The sequence below is a fragment of the Archocentrus centrarchus genome, chromosome 24 (assembly GCF_007364275.1).
Source record: "Archocentrus centrarchus isolate MPI-CPG fArcCen1 chromosome 24, fArcCen1, whole genome shotgun sequence".
NCBI lineage: Eukaryota > Metazoa > Chordata > Actinopteri > Cichliformes > Cichlidae > Archocentrus > Archocentrus centrarchus.
In genome coordinates this window covers 25,660,524-25,679,755 of record NC_044369.1, presented here as the reverse complement: position 1 = coordinate 25,679,755, position 19,232 = coordinate 25,660,524, and the positions used below count along the sequence as shown (strand labels likewise).

Here is a 19,232-nt window from a genome sequence, read left to right as displayed (position 1 = left end):
TTTTCAGCTAACAGCTTATTGGGAATAACCTTGTTGGTGTAAAAATACTATTTTATGTCTATCAAACTCTGTTATCATCTACATTTATTTATTTATTTTTGTAGATTCAATAAAAGAAATGAGAACAAATGATGTGTTTTTGCAACAGGGTGCTGGTAACAAAGTGCTTCAATACAATTTAAAATTGGTTCTTTGGTGAGTTATTATATTTGTCTGTTATTTGCAGACACAGCCCTGATTCATCCCTCGAGTTAGGTCCTTATTTATGCTTGAATGATTCATAGGTCAGTGTTAAGGGGAAATGGTCTGAAAATGGTCAGAAAGACTTTGAAAGATGTCTTGATGCATGCACAATCATCCAGGTAAGTCCCGGAAAGCTGATTCAGTTCATCTGTAATCTGTATTTTCGGAGGGAAAACGTTTCAACATCATCCAAGCGACTTCTTCGGGCTGGCAAAACTTGAACTGTGACTCTGAAGGCGAAAAGCCCCCGTTTCCGGTTAAACTCTCGCGTGTCCAGCTTGACGCAGCTCTCCGTCTTTCTTCGCAGCAGGTTTTCTGTCCTCGTTGCGCGCGACCGCCCATCCGAGGACGAGCATGCTCTCTGCCTTTGAGACAGAAACTTGTGTGACTGGTGGGGATGAATGCTGTGAGCTGGACGTCTGCAAGACGCACCAAAAACGCTGTCAGGAAACAGGCTGTTGGTTTAATGTTGTAATTACAGCAGACGCACGATGGCATCACAGGTGTATTTGTACTAGACTTTTTACTGTGCTGTACTAATACTACTGCTACTGCAAAAATAATAAGAAACTCAGGTGATCTGTTAAAATAACTTTTGATAAACCTTACAGTGCGTAAAAAAAGAGCTACATTTCTAATATTAAAATTAAATGTAAACGTCACTACAAGCGTCCACGCGGTTTTTATTTTCCTTTTCTTTTCGCAGCGTCAGTACACGCGAAGCAGATGGTCTTCATATTAATTGCAGTGTCAGGATTTTTGCACCACATTTGTCATCATTAGAAGCAGTGACGCCTGCACACTGTGCACCAACTCCTCTGTGGTTTGCTCTACAGCACCCCCCCCCCCCCCCCCCCCCCCCCCCCCCTCCACCCATGCGTGTCACAGGCTGTGACGGCCAGTCCAGTTACTATGGAAACAAGTAAACTGTGCGTGTGGAAATGGGAGGAAGAAGAGAAGGAGTTGGGTGTATGGACAGAAAGGCCGGGCCGAGTTTACACCTGGAGCGTGTTTAGGAATTTTATTTCTTTCTGCTGAGGAGAACTGAGGGTGAGTTAAATCCCACGGGAGTGTGTGACTTTCTTAAGTCAGGTTTTCACATAATACAAAAGTAAGGTAAAAAAAAAAAATAGATAAGACAAAATAAACAGATGATTACATTCAGAAAACACCATATCTGACATCCTAACAGATCTAGCAGTATTCATAGTAAATAATCCATTTCAGATGGGTTATACAATGTAATATTTTAAGAAGCTTGGAAACCATTAGGCTGTACTGTTTCATGTGCACTTAAAGATAAAATAAAAAGCAATAAACATGTGAGTAATGGTTAGATTTTTGTATTCTAGTACATCATCTTTACTGAACTGCTTCATGATGCCACGTGCACAGAGTCCTCCTGCGAGCTGTGCCAAGATGCAGACCAAACTGAGCACCTGGACTCCTCTGAACAATCCACGGGCCAACAGCAAGGTGAGATCAGCTCAAACTGAAACAGCGCTCTCAGACACAGGATAGCTGTTAGTTACAATATGGTTTTTATAAGATGTACAGCTATATTTTAGGAAGTAAATGCTATCTACATCTGTTAATTAGCAGAGTGGTAAAAATGTATATTTCTGAAAGCTGGTGAGGTAGAAATACCTCAAAACTGTAGAAAGGAACTCTCTTTGTACTGAGTAAATAAAAGTCCAGCACTGGAGTCAAAGTGAGGTCTCAAATGTTTGTTTTTTAATGTTCATTTAGCTGTGGTAAAGTACAGAGCTGAGTCCAAGCTTTGTCCTGTGCTTGCAACACACCAGGTGTAAACCTGACACACTCTTGAAGGCACGGATAAATAAATTAGTCAGTGTGGATTTGTTTAGTGAATACCAGAAAGCAGGGCCCGTGTCTGTGTCCTCTGTGGAGGACATAAACAAAGAAAAAGCAGTAATGATGTTTAAATTAATACGTCAAAAATACTGAAGCAAACATAGACAAATTTATAAAATTAAGTTCAATTTAATTTATTTAGCGCCAAATCACACCAAACAGTCGCCTCAAGGCGCTTTATATTGTAAAGTTAAAACCATACAATACATACAGAGGGGAGGGAAACAGGACAAAAGGCAAACTGTGGAAGAGAGCCAGAGATTAATAATAACTCATGATTAAATAAAAATACATAAAATGTGACATTAATTTTTGTATTTACTTACTTTCATTTTGTGGGTTTTTATTTCATTATGTAAATAAGGGGCTGTCATTCAAAGCGTGTCATGAGGTGAGCTTTGTGTTATGTTTGGATCAACAGCAGAAACGGCTGCCCTCATTGTTGAAAACAGGCTGTGAGTCAGGGCTGGTTTTTTTTCCAAGTGTGGATGCATAAGCTTAAGGTTAAAAAATATTGGGTCATTTGTTTGTTTTTTAGTTGTGACAGTGCTGGCCTTCCATAAATGCCAAGTTTCAGGAATGAATTAAAGAATGCAATATTTTTTTTAGCCATGTTTGTGTAGTACTATTAACCTTTGTGACTGTCGTCTCATTTTAGGTGTTTGAAGAGAGACGAGGCCTTCTAGCAAAGTGGGTAGGTCTAAGCAGATGAATGGAGTTGTACTTAATGCACTCATGGCCTGTTCCCTTACAGTGAGCCCAGCGTGAGCTGAATCAAACACAAATGAAGTTAGTTGTTAGAAACCTCGTGTCTTCACTGTGAACGTCTTTTTCCATCTGACTTTTCAGCTGGACCAGACTGTTCTGCTGTATTCTTTCACATCTTTACTAGTTCGACAGGTGGTCTGACAGTCAAAGGAAGGCGGTGCTGCAGGACTTGGTGTTGAACTGTTCGATGGAGCAGCTCAGGTTCCTGAACATCAGCGTGAGCAGACAGCTCCCCCTGCAGGCCGCAGACTTCACCTGCCTGCTCCCCAGAGCCCTCTCGCTCTATCTCTTCTCCTTTCTGGACCCACGCAGCCTCTGTCGATGCGCCCAGGTACACGTGGAGTTATAAATGTGGAATGACATGATTTGTTTTACCTCTTGTGGATAAGCCTTGTAGATGAATGATTTGATCCTCCGTGTGCAGGTGAGCTGGCACTGGAAGAGCATTGTGGAGCTGGACCAGCTGTGGATGCCCAAGTGTCTAAGGCTGGGCTGGAGCCTCAACTTCTCCCCAAAACCATTTGAGCAGGGCATCTGGAAAAGACGCTACATCCAGATGGTCCAGGAGCTGAGGCTGAACCTGCTGCAGGTTGGGAGATCCAGAATAGGCTCAAACCAAACTTTGTTTGACAATTTGATGTCTTGTAGTTACAAGATAAAACAATTAAAATCTAGTTCAAAAATAGCCTGCTGTTTCTCCCCAGAGTGCTGCATCACAGCAGCAGTGTGTGGTTCCAGATGCTGTTGCAGCAACAAGTCGTAGTCACAAAGAACCAACAGAAACAGAGAAGCGTCCAGCATCCACCAAGCAGGAACCTGGAAGCAGCTTCAGCACACGATTAAAAAAAGATTTGCAGCCAGGTGCACCCCCACCATGGAGAGACTCTGACAGACATCCCAAAGATACACTACGCTTCAACTACCTGGACAATCTGGACCCCATCGAACAGGCACCGAGAGCGTAAGGCTTCAGGGAACAAATGCTGAGTCATGTGTAGCATTAGTACACCAGCAGCATCGTTTTATGAGTCAATGCTTATGAGACCTAGCAGGCTTTACTGACAGGCTCAAGTGGGTTTCTTTAAGTGTTAAATTTATTTTAATACAAAATTATACAGTGTCAGTTTTTGTGTATCTCTTTTGAATTCACAGTGTAAGAGAACCCCAAGGTTCTTTATAGTAAAGGCCCTTAAAGATTATTATAAATCCCAAACAATCCCCTATTAGCAAGCACTTGGTGACTGTAGGGAGAAAAAACTATCTTTTAACAGGAAGAGGCCTATGGTAGAACCAAGCCATCTGCCCTCAGATTGTGAATAAAAGATGGACATAGACATAGTTTTAAAACCAGACATGACAGGTGAAAGCAACTTGTCAGTCATACAGGCCTGCCCTAAAGTAAACTCTGCTTTATCCTCATGTATAACTCAAATAGGGACTGTAATTTACAAAACAAATATTATGTTATATTTAATAAGACTTTAAACTGGCAGCTGAGACCATGAACTCATTAAGAAACTATTTATTATTGTTCGGATAGACTGCAAAACACCCAATATCAGTGTTTGACCTGAATGGGAATATAGTGAGTATCTGATACATTTTGTTAACATGCTATATTTTAGCATGTCCCCAAAGATATATTTTTTTTTAAGTAACTTAATTGTTACACTTCTCTGCAACCCCTGCTCTCCTTGCAGTGGCAATGGAAGCGTCTTCAGGTGTTGGCTGGGCTTAATTGCTGATTGACTACATCCGATGAGGTGTGGATAAAGGCATGGCTGTGGTTAGCTTTAGAGAGCCACCAGTTTTTGCCTTTATGTTCTTTGGGTTGCCACTGTTTTAGCTGAGCTTATTAAGCAATTTAAAATAAAGCCCATGTTTCCTAAAACTCTGGTGTCAGTCATTATTTTATGTTGCGGTTTTTGAGCTGGGTTGAAACGTAAATGCGGACTCATCTGGGATATTTTGGACTCTCTTGTGGAGACTAAACATTACAGTTTTGTTTTTTTGATGGGGTGAGTGATGGTTTACTTAAGGTGTTCCCTGTGACTGACCAAACTCTCTTTGGTAAGTGTGTTTCACCTGGGGTTAATTGCTGATTGGATCATTTTAATTCCATATTTTTACTTATGGACTCCACTAGAGTAATTTTGCATGATTCTCAGGTTAATCATAATCCTTATTTGCCTTACACTGGGCCTTGGTGCATTTTAGCTCCTGTTCTTTTAAGCCAATTTTCTTCTGATTGGCTGCCCCTCACCATAAGAAGGTTTCAACAGCTGCTGGGTGGGGCTTCTGTGTTCATACCCAGCGCTGTGTGGCTGACCACGCAACCGTATGCTATCAAAACGATCTGAAACAGTATTTAGAGCAGTCTGAGGGTCGAGCTTTTGGCTTGCAGTGTTTACTTGTACATAAACTTATGAAAATCTGAAAATCTGGCCACGCATATTCTGTTAAAAAGGCACTGCAGAGTATGATTGATACATAAGAATTATGTACTCTTACTGAGTCTGCTGTTTCTCTCCAGGCAGATGCGAAACAACAGAGCTTCCACCTGCTGTAGTAACACATCAAAGCCGGGTGATGGGAAAAGGAAAACTCTGTCTGAAGCAAATTATAAACTACGCAAAGCCAAATCGCTGGTAAGCCACTCTCTGTTCATTATCACCACAATAACTCCACTATGGCTGTGACCTTGTCTTAATCATAGGGAAATGATAAATGCAGACAAATCTCTGGAGACTCTGTATCCAGCAAGCATCATGCATTATAGAACAGCATTTACACAGAGGGAGGGAAATTATGCTGATCATGGTGTTTGAGAGAAGGGTGGAGGAAAGGGTGAAAGAGAGGACACTGTTGCAGCTAACATTCAGGCCTTGGTGGAATTGCTGTATATTTATTTAAGGTCTGGGTATACACTATACTACATGATACACTTAGTCATGTTGAAGTTAGTACATATATGGTAACTTCTCTTCTTTCAGATTGTCCCCACACCCCACCATTCTGCTCCTCCTGCTGGCCTTCATCCTCCTCCTCATCAGACAGAGACTCACCCTCCATGGACATCGCACAGACAAGACTACCCCGTCACTGCCGAGGCTGCCAAGAGCCTGCTCCGCCTGGCCCATTGGAATGCTGGGATCTGTCCGAGGCCGGTGAGGACACCGGTGCCTCGACTGAGTGTGGAAGCGCTCAGGGCGTTCCGGCGCTCACACAGGAGCATTCCCAGTAAGTGATCACAGCTCCTGCTGTTCCTCTGGGCTGAATATGATGTAACCACACAGCAACAAGAAGCACCTTCAGGGCAAACTTTAGGTTCAAAATGACTATCTCTGCAAGAAAGAGACTGCATGCAGTTTGCAACCCTTTTTGAAAAGTTAGAAATGTGTTAGGTCTTATCCCCAATTGGTGAGTGGAGATTAATTATTTATTTGGTCCAGCAAAATATTAATGTACTCCCTGTACTCTTGTATAGAAAGTTATGGAGCTATTTATACTCAAATATAAATACTTAGCTTGGGGATGTGTGGAGCCTTCCAAAAAAAAAAAAAAAAAAATGGATGGATAGACAGATGAACACCTATTTTACTCTTTTTGACTCAGTCCGTGTTGCATCCCCATGGTGATTGATGCTTGCTGTAAATATCAAACTTCTTTTGACTGGAGTGGGCTTTATTTAACATGAGAGACCTGCCTCATACCAGGCAGGTGGAGATGGTCGGTGCTTACATTAAGCCTTAGCCTAAAAATCCATTTTGATTATTCTGTTTATGGCAAAATTAAGGGAGGGGTGGCTACAATCGTAAAAAATCTTATATTCTGTGTGGCTCTGACCTTTGCTGTACTGGTGCAACACAAGATCATGATGTAATTAGATCAATATATGCCAGTTCAGAGTGTACAGTCAGCATGGGTGAGCTGAAATATGATACCAAAAAATACCTGGAAACAATCTGAGAAGCAGAGGAGGAAGAGTGTGTGAGAAATGGTGGAGGATGAAGAGGAGAGTAGTTGTTTTTAACAAAATTTGACAGGCTCTGACCTAAAGGTGTAAGACTTTCTCATTCCCTCCCATATTAAATGCTTTACATTTATTTAAGTAGTACATATTTGCAGGTTATGTTTCATGAGCTGATTTATAGTAGCAGACTTCAGGAAATGCTTCTTGTCATTCTAAAAAAAACCTCCATTCCTCATTGTAGGTACCCCCCTGTTTGAAGTTCAACCCCAGACTGTGTCGGCATCTCACACAAGCAAAGAAGTGATTTATATCACCCCCAGCTGGAGGAAAACAGAAGTACAGTATGCAACCTGAAGAACCAGAGCTTCAGTTTTTCTGCATATGCAATATGTATTGTAAACTCACTTCAATTTCAATTCAATTTTATTTGTATAGTGCCAAATCATAACAGCCACCTCAATGTGCTTTATATTTTAAAGACCCTACAATAATAAAGAGAAAACCCAACAGTCAAAACGATCCCCTATGAACAGCACTTGGCGACAGTGGGATGGAAAAACTCCGTTTTAACAGGAAAAAACCTCCAGCAGAACCAGGCTATGTAACAGCTGTGTAAACATGACTAGATATAGAAAGATGGATGATTAGGAAGAATGGTTAATATTATATAGGAGAAATGACAACGATAAAAAGTAGTCTTTCAGGAATATTTCAGTACTATTGTTTTGGAATTGTGTTGTCAGCCTCACTGTGAGGCTTCATGGGCCACACTAATAAACTTATAAACAAATAAAATTAATATTGAGTAGAACTGAAATAAGCATATTGGTGCAATCCTCCACAGCAGTCCCAGTTTCTCATGTGGCCCCTCGGGGAAACGATTTTCCCACCTGTCTGACTTGTGTATGTAATACCAGCCCTGGTTAACAGGACTGCAGCTCAAATATTTGAGCTGTTCTGTTGAAAAATGACAGCATAGTCCAAAGTTTCAAAGAAAAACGGTGCTCTTGTTAATCAGACTCTTTATTTAAAAAAAATAAGGATGAAGTGAAGCAAATGTGGAATTGCCTTAAAGCTGCACTCTTTGTAAGAGCCAGCGGGGGGGGACTCCTCTTCTGGGAAAAAAACAACCCTTTAAGAGTCTACAACAAAGTTTTTTCTGGAGAAGTGTGTTATTACTCTTTTTTTTTTTTTGTAACTTTATACTTTTTAAATATTTAACTTTTCATACATTTTATTTTTGCCATTTGAAATAAATAGCAACTGCATCAAATTATCTTCCTGCCTACTTTGAGATATAATTACTTCAGCATACTTTGAGCTAGAGCAAAAACGGATCCCAAGACATTGAGCTGTTCAGGTATTAGTCTTTTATGAACTTTTCAGACGGTTTTTGAAATTTGTATTGAAAGCTTTGAGTGGTGACATCATCACTCACTGAAGAATTTCAGCTCTTTTAGTTTTCAGATTGGTTTCTCTTTCAGCTCTTTTTACTCCCACAAATGTTGTTGTACCCGCACAATTTATACTTCAAATTGTAGCTATGGTTGTGCTCTTTAAGAAAATGTCCTTTGATGACCATTTTCCTCAAATGTTTTGGCATACAAACACAGCGACACACACACAGAAATGCATTTACCATATTTTACCGTAAAACATGAATTCTTATATGAACATATACACATTAACACAGATACTTTCAGTTTTTTAAAATTTTAATTTGATTTCAGTCTCCTAGAAATTATATTTCCATACAATATATATATTATATTTTTATATGTGCATATGAGACTCAGCAAATATGTTTTAAATAATCAAGTATTTAAAACATATTTGCTGAGTCTCATATTTAATGGCAGTGAACCTATCCTTGGTTGGTTTAAAGAGCCCCCCAACAATCAGAAGATCCCCTGTGAGCAAGCCCTTGGCGACAGTGGCGAGGAAAAACTCCCTTTAAAAGGAAGAAACCTCGGGCAGAACCAGGCTCAGGAAGGGGCGGCCATCTGCTGTGACCGGTTGGGGGGCGTGATGGAAAAGAGGAATGGTGTTTTAACCTACCACTGATAGGTTCAATGGCATATTTAGTTGTATGATAAATGTGATGTTTAGGACGCGCTGTTAGTGAATGTTGTGGCCAATTAGATGAAGCAGCCAGTGGCGCTGCTTCTTTTTTTAGTCTCCTTAGCGTGTGTTCTGAAAGGTGAAGAGATGGGAGAGGGGAAAATGAAGGAGATGGAGAAAAGGTGGAGGAAGAGCAGCCTATTTTTCTCCAGGTTGAGGTGGAGAAGCAGCAGAACCTCTGTTGGAAAACCAGAAAGACTTTCTCATCTGTTTCTGGCGGTATTCCTCTAAATCTTTGTTTTTGAGGATGAGTCTGTGGACCTCACTGACGATATGTGCATTCTCTTCTTTAAGTTTGGTGCATCTTTCCTGGAGTTCTTCCAACCTTCTTTCCTTTTCTGAATGCTTTTCCTTCAGTTCTTCGTATTTCTCATCCTGCACTTTCTTTGCCTGCCTAATCTCTTCTACCTGTTGCTCCTTCTCTGTTTGCAATTCTGCATTTCTCTGCAGTGCTTCATCAAGCGTTACCTGCAAACCTTTAGTTTTTTTCTCACTTTTTTGAAGCTTCTTTTGCATCTCTTCATATCTTTGTTCAACATAGTTAAGCTTCTGTTGTGTCGCTTCATATTTTTGTTCCGCATATTTAAGCTTCTGTTGTGTCGCTTTATGCTTTACTTTGATGTCTCGAAGCTCGCACACCGTCTCCATGTGCTTGGCTTCCTGTTGTTGCTTCTCTTTCAGCATTTCTTTATTTAATTGCAGTGCTTGATCAAGCTTACTCAGCAAACTTTCAATTTTTTTGTCACTTTTTTTAAGCAAGTCTGCCATCTCATCAGCTAAAGCATCCATTTCTTCTTTCTCTTTAGCTATGCTCTTTAAGTCTTGGAGTTTCTGTTCCGTATTTTTCTTTTTGACCAAGAGTGTTGTTATTTGCTGCTTTGAACTGTTAAACATCGTTTGCCAAGCCTCGTTTAAGATCTGTAAGTGATGCAAGTACTGCGGATCGTCACCTGTTTGGTCCTGTTGGGAAATTTCTCCGAGGTCTTTAATTTGGGCCTCCATGTCTCTGTTCTTCTCCTCCAAGCTGTTTTGTGTCTCTTTGTGTATTTTTTCCAAGTTTTGGTCCTTGTGTTTTGTCTCATGTATTTCTTTCAAGTCTGGAAGCTTCTTTTGCATCTCTTTGTGTTCTGCTTTCAAGTCTTGAAGCTCACGCTCCATCTCTCTGTACTTGGCCTCCTGTTGTTGCTTGTCTTTTAGCAGTTCTCTATTTATTTGCAGTGCTTCGTCAAGCTTTTTCTGCAAACTTTCATATTTTTTCCCACTTTTTTCAAACATGTCTGCCAGCTGATCAGTCCATGCTTCCACTTGTTGTAATTCTCCGATTTGCTGCTGCGATCTCTTGAGCACAATTTTCCAACCTTCGTTTAAGTTCTTGAAGTCAGGCTTGTACTGCAGATCTTTACCTGGCTGGTCCTGTGGGGAGATTTCTCGGAGGTTTTTAATTTGGGCCTCCATCTCTCTGTTCTTCTCCTTCAGCTGACTGTAATCCTCCGCCATTTGTTGAATGATATCTTGCATATCTTGATTTTCCGTCTTCATGGAATCAAATGCCCTTCTGAAGGATTCAGGGTCGGCATAATCACTCTGTCTTGGGTGCAGAGACATGTTGTTATCTTGAGACATTGACTCTGTAAATGTTTCCAAATGTTTTGTTGTTGATCCTGAACGTTTGAATGCTGCGAACAAAGAAGCTGCGAGCAAACTGTGTTAACTGTGTTAATGCTTCTCCTGCGTCTAACTTATAGGTGTGAGGTTGTAACAAATGGCCTCTGATCCTTTGGTCCTTTAATGCAAATAGAATGACTTCAAAGACATGAGAATGTGACGTTGAGTTGTGCCGCGAAGGGGGCGTGTCCAAATGACGCCTGTGTGGAAGCACGTATTGTTTTTCAGAATATCACGTGACAAAAGCCAACGGCGGCCCCGTGTTGTTTTCTGCAATCACGTGACTGACTCATTGCGTGATTTGGAGTTGCTGAAAAAGACGGGGGAAATAGAGGAAGTGTTGTGGGTGATCTGAGGTGAGTCTGATCCATTGTTATGGCGGCAGAATCAGAAGCACCTGGAGCCTCACCTGTACACATTAGCACTTGAGTTTGAGTGCAGCCATCACGAGCGGAGCGCCGACACCAGGATTCACCATGGCAACGGGTAAATAAAGAGCAGCGCCGCTATTTGAATCCGATGGACGGAGGATCGCACGTGTCAGGTGCCGTTTACACGAGACCGTTTTCATTTTGAAACGGTGTCGTTTTGATGCGTTTCGGCCTTGCGTTTACACGACAACGGTGTCGTTTTGATGCGTTTCGCCCTTCTGTTTACACGACAACAGAGTGAAAACGATGTGTTTTGGAAACGGGGTCCAGAGTGGAGCGTTTCAGAAACGCACCGGCTTGCGTTCTCGTGTAAACACTTGAAACCGGGGTGATTTGAAAACGCTCGACTCGCACATGCGCACTCTGGTTGCGACGGCCAAAGTTTTTCGCGCACGCGCAAATTGGTAAACAATACTCGCTATGGCGGATTCACGAGTGCTTCTTGTGCTGCTCAGTCTTTTAAACTTAGCAGCCCTTCTTCAACAAAATGTACATTTGCTACACCATCATGTGGATCAACGGAGACGCATTTCTATCATGCGTCAGGTTATGAGCGGGCGTGTTCGGCGACGAAGGGTGAAACGTGTGAGAAGAATTGTCACAAAGTACCTCGATCCATGATTCTGTTTCTGTCATGTACAGTTTCACACTGCATGTAATTTGGAGCTGCCGTCCTGTGATTACTTGTGTAATCAATGTAAATGGAAAACTGCTTATGTAGGTACTGATAGTTTTAGACAGCAGTTTAGACAGTTACTAACCGGCACTCATAAACGAGACCATATATCCCCCATACTTGCATCCTTACACTGGTTACCAGTCAGTTTTAGAATTGATTTTAAGGTTTTATTATTTGTTTTTAAGGCGTTGCATGGATTAGCACCTACCTACCTCTCTGATCTTATAAGCCTGCACACTCCCATCAGATCACTGAGGTCTGCTGAGCAAATGCTCTTAACTGTACCGAGGTCAAGATTAAAACATAGAGGTGATCGGGCTTTTGCAGTCGTTGCTCCGAAATTATGGAACAAGCTGCCCCTTCACATCAGGACCTCCCCTACAGTTGACAGCTTTAAATCTCGTTTGAAAACCCATTTTTATTCTTTGGCTTTTAAATCAAAATGAGTACTGGACACATTACTGATGTTGTTTTCTTTTATTTTTATTTTTGTTTTTATAATTTTATGCTTCCTGTTTTAACTATGTCTTTTACATTGTGTTTTAAGTTATTTTATTTATCTTAAATGTACAGCACTTTGGTCAACTGCTGTTGTTTTTAAACGTGCTTTATAAATAAACTTGACTTGACTTGACAGTATGTTGATGTTGCTTTGGGGAAAAAAAAAAAGTTGTGTGTAATTTTTGAGTGATGTTTGTAAACAAATAACCGTTTGAAAGTGCCATTTTCATGCTTTTATTGAGGAAAATAAAATGTCAATACCAAAATCACTAATAGTGCTATACATGCATAAATAGTAAAAAGGTTAAAAGAGCAAGTACAAAGTGGCTTTACAAAAGATGGTGTGCTTTTTACACACCATCTGCATGTCCCATTTATGTACATGAAGTAAACTCCAAAGTTTGTCACAAGTCCAGAAAGTCCCCGTGCTGAGAGTTGTGCTGAGAGTTGTGCTGTGTTGGGGCCCTATGTGCCTGTGCACTGGCAGGGCCGCTGAAAAAATGCTGTTGGGTGTGTGCAAATGGCCCTTGTGCATATCGTCCCATGTGCCCCTGTGCAAAACTGTATGGCTGTTGCTGCTGGGTCATTAGTTGCCCAAGAAGTGTAAAGCCATCTCTAATCGTTGAGGTGATATTGCAAATATTTTCTGAAATTTTATCCAGTCTCTCTGAGTTGCGTCTCTCTGACTCCTCTAGTAGGTCGATCATCCTCCTCTTTAGCTGGAGCTCTTCCAGAACTGCTGGGTCAGAGTGCATTTTCCGCTTCAGTCTGTCTTTCCTATGGTTGGACAGCTTTGCCTTAAAAAATAAAGCAGATGTTATATTATTTGTAAATACGGCACAGATGTACACATCTAAGCATTTTTTAAAACAAACAGCAATTACACCGTTTAGCACTGTTTACTAATACGTACTTCAAGCTCAGCCCGACGGGCTTGTGACACTTCCAGCTGAACTGGGGAGGCACCTGGGTCATCCATGGGAGCGTAGCTCATGGCTGGCAAGGGCGTAGAGCTCCGTGAACTCGAAGCTGTGCTGTCCGCCCCACTGTCTTCTAAATCGGCGGTTTCGAGACCTACTTCCAGGGTGCTAGTGGCTGGCGATCCGCCCCATATTTGCTCACAGAGTTCAAAAAACAGGAGCACAACACGTCCATGACCACTACGACGCCCCGAATCCACTGCCTGCCTGTACTTCATCCTTACCGCTTTCAGCTTGCCGGTTACCTGGGCCTTCGTTATTGCGCTGCGGTCGTGCGGAAAGTCTTTGCCATCTGCCGTCCCATTAGCAGGATAATGCTCAAGGTATTCAGCGTGGATGTCAGCGTACCTTGAGTAGCACGATTCCCAGTCTACATTTTCTTGTGATTTTGAGGTTTTGTAATTTAGGGTTGTGTGGAGCAGCAACTCCACTTCATCATCTGTCCACACGAAACCTCTCACACCGGCCATTTTGTAAATAATGAACAATTTGCCGCGCTTCGTACTGAATCCCTCCACGCATGCGCGTCATGCGTAAAAAAACTTTGCAAAAAGAAAACCAACGCCAACTTGTGGCCTGGCATGGGAACTACATCGTTTTCATCGTTTCACGTGTCCTCGTGTAAACGCGGATCGTTTCTGAAACGCTATCGTGTAAACGCAAGGCCGAAACGCATCAAAACGACACCGTTTCCAGTGGAAACGGTCTCGTGTAAACGGCACCTCAGTGTGGAGCATGATGAGTCACTTTAATGATCTTGACCCAGTCTGTGATCATCATAGACAGAATAAAAGTTTGTTATAAAAATTTCTGACTGCTGTCGTCATTTACACAACTTGAATTTCCATCAGATGAAGCTCCCATTCACGAGTGATGGGAGAAGATAGCGGGAGATCGACAGACGGATCGGGGCTGCTTCTGCAGTGATGCGGACGCTGCACCGGTCTGTCGTGGTGAAGAGGGAGCTTAGTGTAAAAGCGACGCTCTCCATTTACCGGTCGATCTACATTCCTACCCTCACCTATGGTCACGAGCTTTTGGTAGTGGCCGAAAGAATAAGCTTGCGAATACAAGCGGCAGAAATGAGTTTCCTTCGAAGGGTGGCTGGCCTCTCCCTTAGAGATAAGGTGAGGAGTGCGGCCATCCGGGAGGGGCTCAGAGTAGAGCCGCTGCTCTTCCACATCGAAAGGAGCCAGTTGAGGTGGCTCGGGCATCTGATTAAGATGCCTCCTGGCCGAGGTGTTCCGGGCATGTCCCACCGGGAGGAGGCTCCGTGGTAGACCCAGGACACGCTGGAGGGATTATATCTCTCGGCTGGCCTGGGAACGCCTTGGGGTCCCTCCGGATGAGCTGGAGGAGGTGGCTGGGGAGAGGGAAGCCTGGGCTTCTTTGCTTAGGCTCCTGCCCCCGCGACCCGGCCCCGGATAAGCGGGAGAGAATGGATGGATGGATGGATGGATGGATGGATGGATGAAGTTGAATCCTGATTTTACATTTGAATCATAACATCTAATTATTGAGCTGCAGCCTGACGGACAAACTGCAGGAGACAGAAAGTGAAAATAAAAATGTGTAGTTTGTGCAGTTTATGACAGTTCAGTTTATGACCATTTAATTGTTTAAATAATTATACAGTGCAAATTGAATCTATTGCTGGAATAGCAGCCTCACTTTATTAATTTTTTAATGAAGCATTTCATTATTTCTGCCAAAACTGGATAAAAGTGAGATTTACAGAAAAAACTACTTTAATGTTTCCAGTTGAACTGTTTCTAATCTGATCTAAGATCAGTTTCACTGATAGATAACAGCTCGCTGACAGCCACAGCAGAGATATTTCACTGACTTACTGTTAAGGGTTTTAAATGTTTCAGTACAGCTTTGGAAGGATGAGACATTTTAAATAAATAATGTAGATTGTGTCGGGAAAATGAAGCCATTATGAACCATTATGATCCAGATTGGATGAGCTGGGAAATGACTGGAGCCTGAACTGGATCTGGGCCTGATCATAGGATCTGTTATAGATCCTATGACCGATTTAGGTGATTTTGAGTGGAAAATATGTCGAGATTCATACTCTGAATTTCAGACACCATCACTGTCACGCTGACAACATTTCAGTGACTTTAAATCCATTCAGTTCAGTTCAAGTCTTCAAATCATTTCAGCCTCATCTTCACTCAAACATTCACATCATCTCCAGGATCCAGACATTTTTCCATCAGTGACCTTTTACAGCACCACCAATGATCGATCATTGACCACAGTATCATTTAAATCACTGAAAATCAACACAAAAGCAGGAGAAAGTTGCTTCCTGGAGATTAAATATCGCACCATGCTGGTACTGCAAGTTACTGCAATGTCCTGCTTCAGTAACATGTTGTGCTCATACTAGTGTAAAAAGGTTCTTGTGTGGTAACCTGTTGTTTATGGGTAGGTCAGCAGGATTTTCTTGTGTGTCTCACTTTGAAGACAGCTTGAAGCTGCTTGTTTTTAATTGGTGGATTCAAATTCAGACACATGAGGCAGCCAGTTAGTGCTAATGTTCATTTTTTTTCCTGCAATTTAGGTACGCCATTGAGAATTTGAGCCAAATTTGAGGCTTCATAATAGCAGTCCAAATTTTATGTCTAGTCTGTGGTTTTAATAAGTGTACCAGGAACATTTCAGTATGTTTTATAATCTGTGCACCGGCCTCATTTCAAATGCTGCGACACAAGAACGCCAACAGAAACAGCGTGTAAGAAATGTACCACCTTTATTATCCAATCCACACATCCCCATTCAGTATGCAAGAACAAAGCAAAAGCCATTTATATAAGCAGTGAGTCTGAACTCCAGAAATATTCAACAGTAAAATGTCAGTTTAAGACAGAGAAACTGATTTTGATCAGTATCCACAACTTCTTGCATTCAGCGCACACAGTAGCATATTTTGGGCAAAGAGGGAAGCCTTGTGTACATCAACTGTGACAATTTTTTTAATAAAAAAAAAAAAATAATCCACTTCAGTTGGATGTGAAATGTCGCTATCATACGTACAACCTGGCTTCAAGGACTCTTAGTTTTCACTCGTTGCAATATAAATGTCATATCCAAAGTATGGCTCACAAATATATGTATATATATTAATATGAGAGAATCCAAAGAAACATACATGAAAGACATGTTAATTCAATGTTAACCAACCAAAGGATGAACATTACAGACCAGGGAGTGTGCTGTATTTATGGCTTTGGGATTCAAACTAAACTGAAAGGAACTGCACGTTTCACAGGCTACGTCTTAATATTCAGGTGGATGATACAGTTATTTTAATTCTGTCATCACAACAGGGGGTTTACAGCAGTTTAGCAAAAAGAAATGAAAGTAAGAACTGCTTTGCAGAAGGATTTGTTGCTTTGTATAAACACATGCTATCCTGACGCACTGGTGATCAGATTAGATTATAAAAGAACCACAACAAAACTTAAAGCATACAGTCACAGATTGTCCAACCCACTGTGAGCAGGCTCTGCTTGTGGATACACTGAAAAACAATCGGGATTATCCAGAGCGTGATATCAGAAGACTGACCCACAGTTTTAGTAACAGACAATATAACGAGGCAGCTCATCTCACTGTGAGTGTGTCACTCTGGCATCGACACCAACAGGGTCTGCAGGGACTGTGATGAAGTCAGACATCAAAAAAATTAATCTGGACACATTTTCCCTCCAGTGGAAATATTAAATTCATTCCTCAAAGAGATTCAAATACAAGACTTAGAAAATAAAAGTGGAAATCTTTCTAAGAAAAAGATCATTTATACAGAATTAAAGACATTTTGGGGCTTTTTTTTTTTTTAAAGAACCCTCTATAACGAAGCCTCACAGATTAAAAGTCACTGAAAAGGTGGCAAAACACACAATTATTGTCACGCAAGTCAAACACAGATGAATAAAACATTTGGTGGGTTGCACTGACTTATCAATCACACCTCAACTTTGACACACTGGATCTGACTTGACGCATGAAGCAGGGTTTTATGTTCACAGTGGATTCATTTCAAAGGGTGCACAAGGCTAGAGCCTGAACACAAGGAGAGAATATGGCCAAACATCAACCCCTGCTTTAGGATTTAGCCCTTCACTGCAACAGAAATGTCCATCACGGGAATGATTGTGTGCTCCGGCTTTCCAGCTCACTGTTCGCACGTCAAGAGAAGACGCAAGATGATGTAACAGTCAGGATTTGGGATGTCCACAGTTCCAAATGAAAAAAGTTAATTTTCATAAAAATGGTGCACACACTGTCACATGTGGAAAAGACTGAAACAGTTCATTAAAGGACATTTTTCTGCTGCCTGGTTTCTTTATTTCTGAGTGCTGCTTGCAAAGCTCAGTGTACTAAAGGCTTGGTTACTCTTAGGGGGAAAGGCTGCGGGCATCCGGTCAAGGATGAGGCGTTACTTGTCTTTTGTCGTTTATTTTAGTTCTGCTCACATTACAGTTCCTTTGTGCATGGTTTCTATAAAGTACACATCAAGAAAATACACTAATCAGGATTCAAATTATAAACCTGCACAATATGCTCAGTAATCTTCTTCCATCACTTATATACAGTTCAAACAGATAATAAGTAGCAAGCTACATCCTAAATGCCAAAGTAACTTCAGTAGGTCAGATAAAGAAGATAATTAACGGCTACATACATGACTATGGCGTCTGCAGGCGCCTACCGTTAGCTTATTTCCACATTCGCTAGGTAAACATGCAATGTCTTACACAAAATTAGCTAATTACCACTGAACTCAGTTATTACCAATTCAACGCTACCAAATAATATCAACTCTTAAATGTCATCTACTTACAGTTAGCTGCACGCACACACAAAGCTCTCTTGAGTGGCCTAAACAACTTAAAACTACTGGGAAGTCCGGTTTTGCTCGCTCACAGTCCTCCTGCACTCCATCGCCGTCCTGTGCTGCTGCTCTGCTAAGTCCCGGAATCCTGAAGCGCTGATTGGTCGATGCTGATTATGATTGGCAGGCGAGCCGGCCAATGATGATCCAGATCAGCCTTTGATGCACTGGCAGACAAGTTTCCAGTCTTTTCCACAGCCGCCCCCAAATTGTCTATGATAATTTGCAACTTGGGAAACTGTTCACGGTCAAGACGGACCATTTAATCTGGGACTTCTGGCAGTTTCACTAGACGGACTACTGGGCGAATATAGCTGCGTTCCTTCACTTGGACTTCAGCAGTGCGAATCCTTCCATCTGTTCCAGGAAAAACTGTTTTGATTGTGCCAATCGGCCAAAGAGCCCGTGGCAACTGTGGGTCTACTATCATTACAACGGTCCCAATCTGTAGGTCTTCAGCGTTCTCTTGCCACTTGTTGCGGGCCTGAAGGCCTGGAAGGTAGAATTTTAGGAAATGTTTCCAAAAGTGGTCGGCTAACACTTGACTATGTCTCCATCTCCTCCGACCAGTGAGCTCCACCTCTGGGTACTTGACTTGGGGAAGAGATGGGTCCAGCCGCCCCATCAATAAGATGTTAGGGGTGATGGGATCTGGGTCAGCTACATCTGTTGAAACATAGCCAAGTGGTTTCGAATTGAGTATTCCTTCAACTTCCACCAAGAGTGTCCGTAGAACCTCCTCCGTCACGCTCTGAACTCCCAAAGTAGTAGTGAGTGCCAATTTCAGTGATTTAATCTCCCTTTCCCAACATCCACCAAAATGTGGTGATCCTGGAGGGTTGAATCTGAAGTCAATTTGTTGACTTGCCAACTGCTCCTGGATCTGTGGCTGAAGGGTTTGGAATGCCTCTTTAAGTTCACGTTCTCCAGCTTTAAAATTTGTGCCTCGGTCACAGAGAACTTCAAAGGGCTTCCCTCGGCGTGATATCAGACGTCTGAGGGCCAACAAGAATGAGTCAGCATCAAGACTTGACATCACATCTGTATGTACGGCCCTGGTGGTCATACATTTGAAAATGACGCCCCA

At 41.9% G+C, this 19,232-nt stretch overlaps 2 protein-coding genes across 2 annotated transcripts; one reads left to right on the top strand and one right to left on the bottom strand.

Annotated features, from left to right (window-relative positions):
* Positions 1 to 1,155: 1,155 nt before the first annotated feature.
* Positions 1,156 to 7,336, top strand: fbxo16 (F-box protein 16). Its single transcript, XM_030721457.1, has 9 exons — positions 1,156 to 1,293; positions 1,596 to 1,719; positions 2,777 to 2,812; positions 3,011 to 3,217; positions 3,311 to 3,475; positions 3,591 to 3,847; positions 5,420 to 5,534; positions 5,880 to 6,126; positions 7,101 to 7,336. The coding sequence occupies exons 2-9, from the start codon at positions 1,621 to 1,623 to the stop codon at positions 7,211 to 7,213; spliced, it is 1,239 nt and encodes a 412-aa protein (XP_030577317.1). The 5' UTR covers positions 1,156 to 1,293; positions 1,596 to 1,620; the 3' UTR covers positions 7,214 to 7,336.
* A 1,363-nt stretch (positions 7,337 to 8,699) lies between these two features.
* LOC115774521 (interaptin-like) lies at positions 8,700 to 10,802 on the bottom strand. Its single transcript, XM_030721859.1, has one exon. It carries the CDS (start codon positions 10,601 to 10,603, stop codon positions 9,119 to 9,121), a length of 1,485 nt encoding a protein of 494 aa, XP_030577719.1. The 5' UTR covers positions 10,604 to 10,802; the 3' UTR covers positions 8,700 to 9,118.
* Between the last annotated feature and the right edge of the window lie 8,430 nt (positions 10,803 to 19,232).

What these genes read in the sequence shown, in the direction of transcription:
- fbxo16 (XM_030721457.1), top strand. Translation starts at nt 1,621, where the DNA reads ATGATGCCACGTGCACAGAGTCCTCCTGCGAGCTGTGCCAAGATGCAG. An exon ending in GAGGCCTTCTAGCAAAGTGG is followed by an intron (nt 2,813 to 3,010) that starts GTAGGTCTAAGC and finishes CATCTTTACTAG; the next exon opens with TTCGACAGGTGGTCTGACAG. An exon ending in GCCTCTGTCGATGCGCCCAG is followed by an intron (nt 3,218 to 3,310) that starts GTACACGTGGAG and finishes CTCCGTGTGCAG; the next exon opens with GTGAGCTGGCACTGGAAGAG.
- LOC115774521 (XM_030721859.1), bottom strand. Translation starts at nt 10,603, where the DNA reads ATGTCTCAAGATAACAACATGTCTCTGCACCCAAGACAGAGTGATTAT.